General features: G+C 42.3%; 1 protein-coding gene across 3 annotated transcripts in view; it reads left to right on the top strand.

The window, feature by feature from the left end:
• Nucleotides 1–14,380, top strand: part of RNF145 (ring finger protein 145) — a 63,186-nt gene that overhangs the window by 36,597 nt on the left and 12,209 nt on the right. For all 3 annotated transcript variants that reach the window (XM_063447766.1, XM_063447764.1, XM_063447765.1), the window contains exons 7-8: nucleotides 717–857; nucleotides 2,494–2,676. In XM_063447766.1, the coding sequence (XP_063303836.1) occupies nucleotides 717–857; nucleotides 2,494–2,676 (324 nt within the window). The remainder of the gene's footprint in view (nucleotides 1–716; nucleotides 858–2,493; nucleotides 2,677–14,380) is intronic.

Genomic DNA, 14,380 nt, shown 5'->3' with positions numbered 1-14,380 from the left:
CTTACCCACTTATATGAACCATATCGCTAACTAAAAGTTAGCTATTAGTTGTGCTAAAATATTTGTAAAAACTATTTTCTTTTTTATATGACCTTATGCAACCCAATAAGCAATGCTCTTCTTGTTACATAAAACCTGTTCCCCATTGCTAAAATGGAGCCCAGCAAACCTAAGACTGGGGAGTGCTGCAGTGACTGCTTTGGTAATGTTGTACCTAAAAACTCATTACTAGTTGGGAATATTGACCATCCGCAATGACTCCTGGATCATATATTGATGTTGATGGGTAGGACCAGTATATGTCATGTGAACTGTCTGTGTGCCCATTAAAATATAAATAATTAGAAGTAATGCGCTTGCCCACATCACTTTGAGGTTAATTAATTACTCAGTGAGTTGTGGTGATCGAATTGCTAAATTTAAGACAAAAGTTATTCATAAAATTTTGATATGGTGGCAATTCACAATGAATTAAATTTTTTATTACAAAATAACTGAAATGAAAGAATACATTTTCCATTTCAAAGAATCAATATTGAATACAAATTCATTCCATTGCATTATACATATATATTGGGATTTAAGGGGGATGGGTGACTCTGCTGGAAAACGTACTTGTTTCTTTGAAAAGGCTTGGGAATCTTCAAAGTCAACTTTGTGATCTAGACTTTGTGTCATTCATAACTAATTTTACGTATATCTTGTGTTTATTACAGTATTGCTGAATGCTGCAGCACTCCATATTCTCTACTGGGTTTAGTATTTACGGTTTCCTTTGTGGCTCTTGGTGTATTGACCCTTTGCAAGTTTTATCTTCAGGGATACCGAGCTTTCATGAATGATCCGGCCATGAACAGGTACTGCGTTCTATGTGTTGTATTTTTAAAGTTATTTCATGTTTTGGCTGTAACTTTTCTGAGCTTAGTTATGACCATAAAATCATATAGTATATAAAATATCAAAATGCAGGTAGAAAAGCAATACGATATGCGGCTGTTTTTTTTCTTTCATTTTCTGGAATATATTATATATAATATGTAACTTTTGCTAACATACCCAATTTTAACCTCTACAAACAGAGGTTATTGTCCAAGCTTTGAACCAAAACCTAGAATTTGTGCTGTTTGTTCCACTGTAATCTAATGGCTTCTCTTTAGGTGCACCTATACATATATTACTTTTAAAGGACAGAAATGGCTTTCATTTACTATCCCATATGTATGCTCAATACAAAATGAGATTTGAATGAAGTTTAAAATGGAGGAGGGGTTGGGAGGGGCGGGGGGGGAGGGAGAATAGTATGCATACACATATGTATGCACATTATTGCTTATAATCATTTTCAAACATCCAGTGCAACTAAAAGAAAAGTACTCAAAATTAATTAATCATTACTGCTTGTTAAATGCCTAACATGTCTAAATTAATTATTGGTTGTTAACGCTAAACCCACACCAACGCTATACCAACCATAGAACCCATTGCTTACACTAACTCTTACCATATACCTACCCTGAACTTTAATTTTACACTATCCCTAACTCTAAAGCAGCATTAGCACAAACCCAGTATTAACCCTTCCTAACACTAACCCTACAGTAATCCTAACCTTATTTCTAACTTTAACCCCTACTCCTAATGAATTCCTCTTCTAATATTAATTCTGGTATCAGAAGATGTTTTTTTTTAAATTGAAACAGTAGATGGTGGTCTGTTACTGCCATCTACTGGCTATTTTCATAATTAAATTTTATGTAATTATGAATGGATCCTGCTTCCCAACCAATTACTGTAATCCATGCTGGACATCGCAGTCGGCTGGTGACAGGCAGAGAGACCATGCCTGGGTGTTTTCAGACCAGGCTGGAATCCCGTGATTTATCTCTATCACTGGAGTTTGTGCCGGAGGTGGATTGGAAATACCAGAAAGGCAATGAGCCCCCTTAAATCGGTGGAGGCACCCTATATGTGCAAGAAGTTGCACACTTATTTGTGTAAATTTTATTACACTGTTATGTCTCTTTGTAGTATAGGAACAGCGTATTCTCTGTATATATTTTGTATTGTATACCAGGTATCTATTGATGCCTGGATTTCCTGGTTCGAGTAGGGGTTTAACCATGCTAACATTGCTAAATGTTTATAGTCCTTTAATTCTTATTTTTATAGAGCTACTTGCTGCGCTGATTATCAGTGCTGCTTTCAGCTTATCAAAAAGTCTGGACCGCTAAACATGGCTCCTGCTAACACCGGGGAGTAACCGATAATACCCAAGGCTACCTGGTGTGAGTAAGGATTTAACCCTGCTCATATCAACACCGCATTGCGTTCCATGCCGTCATACACAGAGAGAGCTTTATCGGCTTTTGCTGAAATGGAAAGTCCTAGTAACGAGAAGGGGTTAAGCTAACCAATAAACAGTCAAGCCCATAACTTTGTATTATCGATCTCTTCCTTCCATTAAACCTTATTTGATTTTTCTGTTGTGTACAGGGGTATGACTGAAGGAGTGACTCTACTGATTCTTGCTGTGCAGACGGGCCTGATTGAGCTTCAAGTGGTCCACAGAGCCTTTCTTCTCAGCATAATTCTGTTTATTGTTGTGGCATCCATCTTGCAGTCTATGCTGGAAATTGCTGACCCTATTGTTCTTGCTTTGGGGGCTTCACGTGACAAGTAAGTAGCTTGAGGGTCCTATACCCATGAATATATTTCCATCGAACTTTTAATTTAGGCATATATAAATATTCTGCAAATTAGTAAAATTCTTAAATATCTATTTTTTTTCTTCTTAAAGCTAAGGCTTATTATACATAAAACCAGGCTAAAAAGTAAAAAATCTTGCACCTTTATGTCTTTATTGGCACACATTGATACATATTCACCAACATTGGGTCTGTTTCCATGTCCATTGCAATAGTTTAGCAACAATCGCAAAAAATGGCTGCTATTGGTGATTACGGTCTGTTTCCATTTTAAAAATGTTACGGTTTAATAAGTAGCACTACATCCTATTTAATATGAAGTTTATGCTACTTTGTATTAGTGTATGTAGTTTTTCATTAAATACCCGTGAAATTTGTCAAGACAGATGTATACAAACACTAAGCGGAACTTGCTCAGTCCTTTTTAGTGTGTCTTTGTGGAGTTTCTGAGGCAGTGAACTGGAAAACAAATTCTTAGTAAAAGACATTTGCAAAGCGCTGATCACAAAGTGGTGATCCATATCAATGGAGAAGGACATGAGTAGCGTGCACTTGATAAAGGTTGGGGGGGAACCAAGGAAACCGTCTGGATTTCTTTTATGCATGAATATCATTAAGGGAACACTACAGGGTCAGGAACACAAATGTGTATTCCTGACCCTATAGTGTTAAAACCACCATCTAGTCATCCTGTCCCCCCTAAAAATCTTACCTTTATTGCAGTCTTCTGCTGCTGGCTCTGTCCCTAATTTGCCTCCTTGGCTGTCATTATCAGAAGTGGAGATCTGAGACAATCACAATGCTTTCTCATAGGAAAACTTTGGATTTGCTGAGACTGTCAAGGAGGCAGATCAGGGGCAAAGCCAGCACAAACCAAACACAGCCCGGACTGGCATCTAATTGAGTAAAGTTCAGTGTCTGCATGTAGAAGGTAGAGACACTTCCTGACACTGAAAGTCAGGAAGACTTCTAGCAGCCATATGAAGAGTGGCCAGTGGAGGTATATCTAGGCTGTATCCCTTGGAGTATTGTACACAGTACTGGAGACTGTATCTCCAGAAGGATATTGATACCTTAGAGAGAGTTCAGAGAAGGGCTACTAAACTGGTTCATGGATTGCAGGATAAAACTTAAAAGGAAAGGTTAAAGGATCTTAACATGTATAGCTTGGAGGAAAGACGAGACAGGGGGGATATGATAGAAACATTTAAATAAAGGGAATCAACACCGTAAAGGAGGAGACTATATTTAAAAGAAGAAAAAACATCATAACAAGAGGACATAGTCTTAAATTAGAGGGGCAAAGGTTTAAAAATATCAGGAAGTATTACTTTACTGAGAGGGTAGTGGATGCATGGAATAGTCTTCCAGCCGAAGTGGTAGAGGTTAACACAGTAAAGGAGTTTAAGCATGCGTGGGATATGCATAAGGCTATCTTAATTATAAGATAAGGCCATGGTCTAGTGAAGGTATTTAGAAAATTGGCTAGCTTCTCCCCCGCCCCAGGCTCCCTCTGCTTCTCCCCCGCCCCAGGCTCCCTCTGCTTCTCCGCCGCCCCAGGCTCCCTCTGCTTCTCCGCCGCTACAAACACTGCCACACAGGCAGATGCAAAACAGAAAAGTGCTGGTGCGCATACATATGTATAGAACCCCTCAAGTGTTAAGAAGTATTTACAAACAGAGGATACAGTGCAAGCAAGTGTGATCCCTCATAGGGTGTCTACAAGCCCAGGAGTATATGTGTGTATACTCCCAAAGCCATGATCCAATCGACTTGTAGCTTTCCAAAGTTGCACACATTGTCCATAATTACTTAAAATCCAAATAACACATAGAAACATAGAATGTGACGGCAGATAAGAACCATTCGGCCCATCTAGTCTGCCCAGTTTTCTAAATACTTTCATTAGTCCCTGGCCTTATCTTATAGTTAGGATAGCCTTATGCCTATCCCACGCATGCTTAAACTCCTTTACTGTGTTAACCTCTACCACTTCAGCTGGAAGGCTATTCCATGCATCCACTACCCTCTCAGTAAAGTAATACTTCCTGATATTATTTTTAAACCTTTGTCCCTCTAATTTAAGACTGTCCTCTTGTTGTGGTAGTTTTTCTTCTTTTAAATATAGTCTCCTCCTTTACTGTGTTGATTCCCTTTATGTACCGTATATACTCGAGTATAAGCCGACCTGAATATAAGCCGAGGCCCCTAATTTTATCCAAAAAAACTGGGAAAACTTATTGACTCGAGTATAAGACTAGGGTGGGAAATGCAGCAGCTACTGGTAAATTTCTAAATAAAATTAGATCCTAAAAAAAATATATTAATTGAATATTTATTTACAGTGTGTGTATAATGAATGCAGTGTGTGCGTATGTGTGTGTGTGTATGAGTGCAGCGTGTGTGTATGAGTGCAGTGTGTGTGTGCATGAATGCAGTGTGTGTGTGCATGAATGCAGTGTGTGTGTGCATGAATGCAGTGTGTGTGTGTGTGTGTGTGTGAATGCAGTGTGTGCAGGGCCGGTGCAAGAATATTTGCCGCCGTAGGCAAAAAAATGTTGCCGCCCCCTCCCCCCCCATATGTCCTGACTTCCCCTCCTCCTCCCTCAGTGGTCCTTACCTCCCCACCCCCGTGTTCCTTCACCCCCCCCCCCCCCCAGTGGTCCTGACTCACCCCTCCCCTAGTGGTCCTTACCCTCCCCTCCCCTAGTGGTCCTTACTTCCCCCTCCCCTCCCATAGTGGTCCTTATCCCACCCCCTCCCTCTCATAGTGGTCCTTATCCCACCCCCTCCCTCCCATAGTGGTGCTTATCCCACCCCCTCCCTCTCATAGTGGTCCTTATCCCCCTTCTCCCTCCCATAGTGTTCCTTATCCCCCCCATCCCTCCCATAGTGGTCCATATACCCCCCCTCCCTCCCATAGTGGTCCTTATCCCACCCCCTCCCATAGTGGTGCTTATCCCACCCCCTCCCTCTCATAGTGGTCCTTATCCCCCTTCTCCCTCCCATAGTGGTCCTTATACCCCCCCTCCCTCCCATAGTGGTCCTTATACCCCCCTCCCTCCAATAGTGGTCCTTATCCCCCCTCCCTCCCATAGTGGTCCTTATCCCCCCCTCCCTCCCATAGTGGTCCTTATCCCCCCCTCCCTCCCATAGTGGTCCTTATCCCCCCCCTCCCTCCCATTGTGGTCCTTAACCCACCCCCTCCCTCCCATAGTGGTCCTTATACCCCCTTTTTTTTATTATTAATTTTTTTTATTATTATTATTTTTTTATTATTATTTCTTATTTTATTTATATATTTTTTTTTTCGTCCCCCCTCCCTGCTTGATATATGGCAGGGAGGGGGGCTCTCCTTCCCTGGTGGTCCAGTGGCAGTTCAGTGGGGGGGAGAGGGGGGCTGGCAGAGCTGTAACTTACCTGTTCTGCAGCTCCTGTCAGCTCTCTCCTCCTCCGCGCCGTCCGTTCTGCTCTTCTGTCAGCTTACACTGTAAGTCTCGCGAGAGCCGCGGCTCTCGCGAGATTTACACTGGGAGCTGACCAAGGTGCTGACCGGACGGCGCAGAGGAGGAGAGAGCTGACAGGAGCTGCAGGACAGGTAAGTTACAGCTCTGCCAGCCCCCCTCTCCCCCCAGTCTGTATTATGGCAATGCAAATTGCCATAATACAGACCTTGACTCGAGTATAAGCAGAGTTGGGGTTTTTCAGCCCAAAAAATGGGCTGAAAAACTCGTCTTATACTCGAGTATATACGGTATTTAAATGTTTCTATCATATCCCCCCCTGTCTCGTCTTTCCTCCAAGCTATACATGTTAAGATCCTTTAACCTTTCCTGGTAAGTTTTATCCTGCAATCCATGAACCAGTTTAGTAGCCCTTCTTTGAACTCTCTCTAAGGTATCAATATCCTTCTGAAGATAGGGTCTCCAGTACTGTGTACAGTACTCCAAGTGAGGTCTCACCAGTGTTCTGTACAATGGCATGAGCACTTCCCTCTTTCTACTGCTAATACCTCTCCCTATACAACCAAGCATTCTGCTCGCATTTCCTGCTGCTCTATTACATTGTCTGCCTACCTTTAAGTCATCATAAATAATCACCCCTAAATCCCTTTCCTCAGATGTTGAGGTTAGGACTCTATCAAATATTTTGTACTCTACCCTTGGGTTTTTACGTCCAAGATGCATTATCTTGCACTTATCCACATTAAATGTCAGTTGCCACAACTCTGACCATTTTTCTAGTTTACCTAAATCATTTTCCATTTGGCTTATCCCTCCTGGAACATCAACCCTGTTACATATCTTAGTATCATCCGCAAAAAGACACACCTTACCATCAAGACCTTCTGCAATATCACTAATAAAAAATATTAAAGAGAATGGGTCCAAGTACAGATCCCTGAGGTACCCCACTGGTGACAAGCCCAAGCTTCGAATATACTCCATTGACTACAACCCTCTGTTGCCTGTCACTCAGCCACTGCCTTACCCATTCAACAATATTGGAATCCAAACTCAAAGATTGTAGTTTATTGATAAGCCTTCTATGTGCAACAGTGTCAAAAGCCTTACTGAAATCTAGGTAAGCAATGTCTACTTCACCACCCTGATCTATAATTTTAGTTACCCAATCAAAAAAATCAATAAGATTAGTTTGGCATGATCTCCCTGAAGTAAACCCATGTTGTCTCTGGTCTTGAAATCCATGTGTTTTTAGATGTACAACAATCCTATCCTTTAACATGGTTTCCATCACTTTCCCCACTACTGAAGTAAGGTTACTTAACACAATTATTCACAATCTGTTTGTTTATAAAAAAAAAAAAAAAAAAAAAAAAATTCAATATCCAATATAAAAGGATCATCATGCATACAGATTTAGATATAACTTGTGTGTGCACATAATTTTCCAAGCACAGAAACTTATAAGCATTTGTTAAATATCCAAATAATCACATTAAACATATCCAGGGAAAAGTGGAAGATCGTCTAACTCAAATCTTAAGATGATATTAACCTTACAATGGCAAGAACATCCGTTTAGTGGTATCTAAAAGCACATAAATTTAAAAATTATATAAAAAGGTGCCTATACAGATAATAACAAAAAAAATCTATACATCATTTACCGAAGATATGAATATACAGAAACCTCGATTGGGATCCCACAGGTGTATTGGGGGTGGATATGAGGTATACAAAAAAAGACTAGATAAAATGTAAAAAGTTAAAAATGATAGAAAAAGCATCTATAAAAATAAGAATACTAAAAATTATATATTTTAAAAATTCCTAAAAAAAAATCTTTAAAAATAAAGGGGGGGTTATAGAAAAATACAAAATTCAAAATCTTTATTAAGACCAGATGGGATTAGGGTGTATAAAAGGAAGATCCAACACATCTCTTCCTAACCGATCTTACAAATAAAATCACCCCCCCTTCCAATCCCTGGGCACCCGTTTGATCCCAATGCAGGCAGATGCATCGACACACAGATACAAACACTGACAGACCTCCTCACCCACTTTAACATGCAAAAAGCACCCACAATTTAGTTTTTAACATGTTCAAGAATATAAACCTTGAAATACAAAACCCCTGCCCTCTTCTAAAAAAAACAAACAAACAAACAAAAAAAAAAAACGCCCTAATACTGAACCCCTGCGCCATCTAAAAAAGCCCTGCCTACCTACAGAAAAACCCAAGCCGCCCCCTCTACAAAACTTCTACTCCTCTACAAAAAACACATGCACCACCTTCTTTTCAAAAATCCATGCACCGCCCTTCTTCACAAAAAAAGCCCATGCACCCTCTCCCCCTTCTTCACAAAAAAGCCCATGCACCCTCTCCCCCTTCTTCACAAAAAAGGGCAGTGTTTAAATTGCTTCCTAGTGACGGTCACTCAGACTGTCACTAGAGGTGCTTCCTACATCCAGCATCTCCACGCTCTGCCTGGAGACGCTTAACGTTCCACATAGAGAGGCATTGAGTCAATGTATCTCTATGAGGAAATGCTGAATGGTGCAGCGTTTTGCAGCCAATCCTATTGCAAAACATTGGATTGGCTGAGATAATCAAGCTTGATAATCTCAGCCATAGAGGCAGGGCCAGTCGAGGGGAGACCAGCACGGCGTGGGGAAAAAAGTGAGTAAAAACACCATTCCTTTGCGAACGGAAGGGGTCTTGTCACCTCAACACACACACACCGTTACAGACAGACACCTCCCTCCCCCTCCCCAATGACAGACCTACACACTATGACACACTCACACTGACAAACATAAACTCACACATTATTGCTTGATTTAGTACCTGGGGTCCAGTGGACAGCATGCTAGGGGATCGTGCTGGTGAGCGGCAAATTGCGGGATTATGGAGGAGGGCGGCGGCTGACTGCGCATATTGTTGCTGGCGGCGAGGGAACTGTGATGTCTCTGCTCCCCCACGTGCCGCTTAGTGAGACCGGGTCTCATTAAGCGGCACGTGGGGAGCAGAGCACGGACATCGCAGCTCTCTCACCGACCTCCTCCTATTCGCGCAGCTAGCCGCCCGCCTCCACGACCTCCCAGCATGCTGCCCGCCTTCATAATCCCCCAGTTTGCCACTGGCTGCCCGATTCGGAAGGACTCGCATATCTCAGGTGCCAAGGCAAAACTCCTAGGTGCCATGGCGCCTGGAATTTGTCGAGCCCTGAGATACACGAGCACTGATATATACAGATACATACGCACTGACATAAGTCACAATTCTAGCCACCCTCCAGTTTCTCACCTTGTAGTTGCTGGAGGGTGGCTTCCATGGCTGAGGTTGATGGGTGTGAGGGTCTTGCTGCTCCTCCGTCTTGCAGCTCCTTCTCACCCTCCCTCTCGCGCCTCCCGCGCGGCAGGTTCTTTTTGAGCTGGGAGGAAGTGCACGCCTCACTCACTTCCTACCAGCTCTCTGGGCAGGTTAGAAGGGGCTGCAATGCACAACCGGGACCCTTGTGACACATGTCCATCAGGTGGCCCTGAGTGCATTGGCCACCCGATGGGCCTGTACCTTTGAGGTTCCCAACTCGTGCGGCTGCCGGCACCGCCGCCATTGCCAATTTTGTTTTGCGTACCCCTAGGGGCACTGGATTGTACCCCAGAGGGTACGCGAACCCCTGATCTATAGGAACAGTGTTTTTAATACAGAGAAGTCATCTCTATGTGTAATATGTTCAAGCATTAGCATACATATCAAACATTTGTTGCAGGAAATTAGGATACAAATACTTTTGAATGGTTCACATGCTTTCTCTGACTGCTGATTTTAGGAACAAATCCTTACTATTTCTGAATCTTTAAAATTTATATAAAAATTTTACATTTAATTGCCTTACTCTGCAGATCAAAACTTGGAGTTATTAGTGCTATATTACTAAGAGTAATCCTGTTGTGGGGAAACACTGCAATCCTGCTATCCTTAATTATTTGTACTTAATTAGCAGTGTTTTAGTAATTGTTGGCAGTAGTGTTATGGTACTTTTTCAGTAAACCAAAATGTTTAAGTGTCTATCTGTTCCTGTCCAAATTAAAGAGAATTGAATTGCGTATATACGCTGAAGTAATTCAGTCTGACACACGGAGTTCAGGTTAAAATAACTTCGAGGAAATTTATTGGCAAGTGCAGAATCAGCGGGCGCGCAGGCCCTTTTAAGAGACATTTTCGTCATCATTGATTATCAAGATATCAGTGAATAAACATCATTAATTGGATTAATTGTTAAGTGTCTGGGTTAGTGTCCACCTATCAATATAATTAATTGGATCAAAAGCTAAGTGGTTAGTCCCGTGTCCACCCACCAAGAGGTGGTACTTTTTCGGACACGGGTGGGGGACAAGGGGTCTTGAGCGTCATTTTACTCGGTCGGTGATGTCAAATCTCGTGGTTAGGTGCAAGGTCTCTTATGAATAGAACATTTCATTACTACTGTGTTCTCATGGCCTTTAAATTATACTATGTTGCGAGTTAGGGGAAATTCAACAGTTCCTGGGTTAGTCATATCCTTATGGAGAATACAGTCCTTGTCTATTGTATTAGATGTGCTGAGAAATACTGTCATGTAATGTAGTTTTCATATGAAGAAGTCAGGTTATGAGGACAAAATGGAGGATTTGTCACAGTATCAGGTTAATACAGAGTTAGAGCAGCAATTCAATATAAATACAATAAGATTTTTTTAATAATTCTACATCAGTCCCCCCTATGAAATGTTAGATTCTAAGAGATAAAAACTTTATTTGTTAATACCAGAAGACGTGTTAGCCCAAAGGCACAGAAACCCCGTGGCCGCTAGCTAGGTGTTAATGCAAAGTGCAAGTCTGTCCCTATTTTCTGACCCTACTAGGCTAGCTCATCTGTCAGTATGGCTCTCGAACACTTCACACCCAAGGGTATCCCATGGCAGCTAACCCACCACTTCTCCACATGGGGCCTTTACCATTCACCGACAGATGCTGTCCCTAAGGTGGTCCCTTCCTAGAACTCTCGCACTTTATCATCAAAAGGGATGGATTGCAGCGGCAAACAGGGTGAGTTGAGATCCTGGAAATCTTGGTCATCAACATCAAGTAGTGTGAAAGTGGGTGCCGCTTGGTCAATAGTCTTCGTGAGAGCTTTCCTCAGGCAGGGGAAGACACAACAAAAGAGAAGAGCAAAGATAAAAAAAGAAATTAGTATTGCCATACCAATATGCATTAAAGCCTTTTTCCAACCCGTCATCCAACCAAACCATCTGTCCCAGGGATCTTTTATCCCGGAATTCCTTTTTAATTCTTCTGAGAGGTCATTTAATTTTGCTATGGCTAATGTAACTTTACCATTAGGACCTGTGTTTTCTGGGATGTAGGTACAACATGTCATGGTGTCGGGCAAAATTTTACATACCCCTCCTTTTTCGGCTAGGATCATATCCAGGGCTATTCTATTTTGGAAGGCCATTTGGGATGTTGCCTGCAATTGTTCGGCTAATCCCTGGAGGGCATCTCTGGTGTAATTAACGAAACGCTGTTGATTGTAATAAATGTAGTTTATCCAATTTAAGTTCTTGTTTGCAGTAACTATGGTAAAAATTGATTCAAATCCTGCAGCAACTTCATCTCTTGCTTTAAATTCATTGGGTACCCCCCTAGGCACCCCAATGGCATCAATGTAAATGTGAGGGTCAAAACTTCCTTTTACTGGGGCTTCACGCTTGGCCTTAGTGTGGCTGGACTCATGGGTGTTGGTGTGTGTGTCAGAAATAATGTGTATAGGCATAATGGCCTTGGCCAATGTACACTCCCCCCACCACTCTGTGTCCATTCTGGATCTTAACTGTAAATCCCCACACAACCAGTAAATATCTCCCAGTGACCTAGTGTGCTGCTGCAGCAAACGTACAGGAACAGTTCTATATGTAGTACAATAACCTGCGGGAAAGTTACCCACAAATTTACCAATCCCATCATGTTTGACATAGCAAGTGTAATTACCTTTATATACGGTAACACCATGAGGAGGTCTTACATTTTTGGCTATAAGAGGATACTCCGCTGTCCATGCTTGACATTGAGACCTGTTGAAATTATATTGGTAGGCAAAAAGACTTAAAATGCATTTTTCTTCATCTACTGGCAGGGTTAAAGGTACAGTGCCCAGATGAGGCCGGGCACCACCACACACATAGCATGCGGTTCGGTTATGTTTGTTGGCATTATATTTCATCCATTCTAACCATAGGTTAACATCATTAAAACCTGTTTCAGCGGCCATAGTATCTTCAAAGGTGGGGTTAGCAATGGCCATCATGTCCTTAAAGGACTGGATGTGTGGTTTTAATGGGTTTGTGACCATATGAGTAGCTCCTTGCCACTCAGGGGAATTACACATATCTTTAAGGTAGAAATGCCCTAACTTAGTATAGGAACCCTTTTTCCAGTACATTCCCAATACATACTGGTCTGCATCTGTTGGGCTTGGATGCTCAACATTAAGAATTAATTTCATTGGTGTGCCTCCTCCAGGCTTTCTCAGAGTCATTCTTTGAAGGAGGGACCTACCATGATCATCTACTTTAGATAAGGCACTTTTTGGCTTGTAGCCCCAGGAAGGTCCGGCATTCCATCCCGCCGCCCCCCAATGGCCACAATTATGCCCCCATTGTTTGTCAACTACACAAACATATGGATCTTTTACATGAGGGATATCTCTATAGATATTCTGGATTTGTGTTGTAGTGAATGGGCATTCTACGATGTCACAATAATCAAAGGTATAGGTAGCCACACGGGTACATGATGAATTATACCAGAAGGTGTACCCACTAGCATCTTTAGTGATGGCTACTTGCTGGGCCTTAATTAAACTAATTAAGGAGACAATGTACCAGAGGTACATGGTTGTGCGGTATCTGCTTCCTCTGGGGCAGGAGACTTCTTGCAGTGGGAAGCGTGGATCCAATGTGGCCTGCCGGCCAATTTGACGGAAGTTGCGGTGATCAGGAGAACTTGGAATGGCCCGTCAAATCTTGGTTCCAGGGTGCTTTTCCGCACGAACTTCTTAACCAGAACCCAATCTCCGGGAAGCAGGTTATGGGTACCTGTGTTCAGATCAGGATCTGGAATTGAAGAGAAAACTTGGGCATGTATTTTGTTCAAGGCACTTGCAAGTTCAGTTACATAGTCTACTAAAACATCTGATTGAAGCTGTAACTGCTGTGGATAATAACAACCTAGCCTGGGTGCTGTCCCAAATAGAATTTCATATGGGGATAACGAGTGTTTCCCTCTAGGTGTGTGCCTAACGCTGAACAAAGCTATTGACAGACTTTCTGGCCAGGGCATTTTTGTTTCTTGTGACATTTTTAACATTCTGGCTTTTAGAGTGCCATTCATGCGCTCTACTTTACCACTACTTTGTGGGTGGTAAGGGGTGTGGAAGGCTAGGGTCACTCCCAGAGCAGTCCAAATTTCTTTAGTCACTGTTGCTGTAAAGGCTGGGCCTTGATCACTTTCAATGACTTCTGGAAGTCCAAATCTACATACAATGTCTGTAAGTAGGCGTCTTGCGGTTGTTTTTGCAGTGATATTGGCTACAGGGTAGGCTTCTGGCCAGCCTGAGAACATATCCACCATTACTAGTGCATATTCATGAGACCCACTCTTGGGCATTTGGATATGATCAATTTGAATTCTCTGGAATGGGTACATGGGTTTTGCTAGGTGCTTTGCAGGCACCTTGATTGGTCTTCCTGGATTACATTTTGCACAAATGACACAGGCCCTGCAGAAGCTGTTGATCAGGGTTGTGATTCCAGGTGCTTCATAATATTTTTGAATGAGGGCGGCCATTAGGTCTTTTGACAGATGTGCAGGCCCATGGGCCCATTGGACAACTGCTGGGTATAAGCTTCTTGGAAGGCAAAATTTAGAATTGTTGTAGTAAATTCCGTCCTTTAGGACAGCTCCTTTCTTCTTCCATTTCTGGATTTCTTCAGGGGTAATTATAGCTTGTTGTTCTCGTAGAATTCTTAGGTCAGTAGGAAGAGTTTGTAAGGTAAAGATAGGAACTTCTTCTTCTTGACCGGACACTTCTTCATCCACTTCCTGCAAATCTCTGGCTGCTTGCTTAGCAGCCTGATCGGCCAAATGGTTGCCCTTTGCTTCATC

This window comes from Pelobates fuscus, chromosome 3 (assembly GCF_036172605.1).
Source record: "Pelobates fuscus isolate aPelFus1 chromosome 3, aPelFus1.pri, whole genome shotgun sequence".
In the NCBI taxonomy this organism is placed as follows: Eukaryota; Metazoa; Chordata; class Amphibia; order Anura; family Pelobatidae; genus Pelobates; species Pelobates fuscus.
Note: the sequence above shows the minus strand (reverse complement) of the source record. Positions and strands in the feature narration are given on the sequence as shown.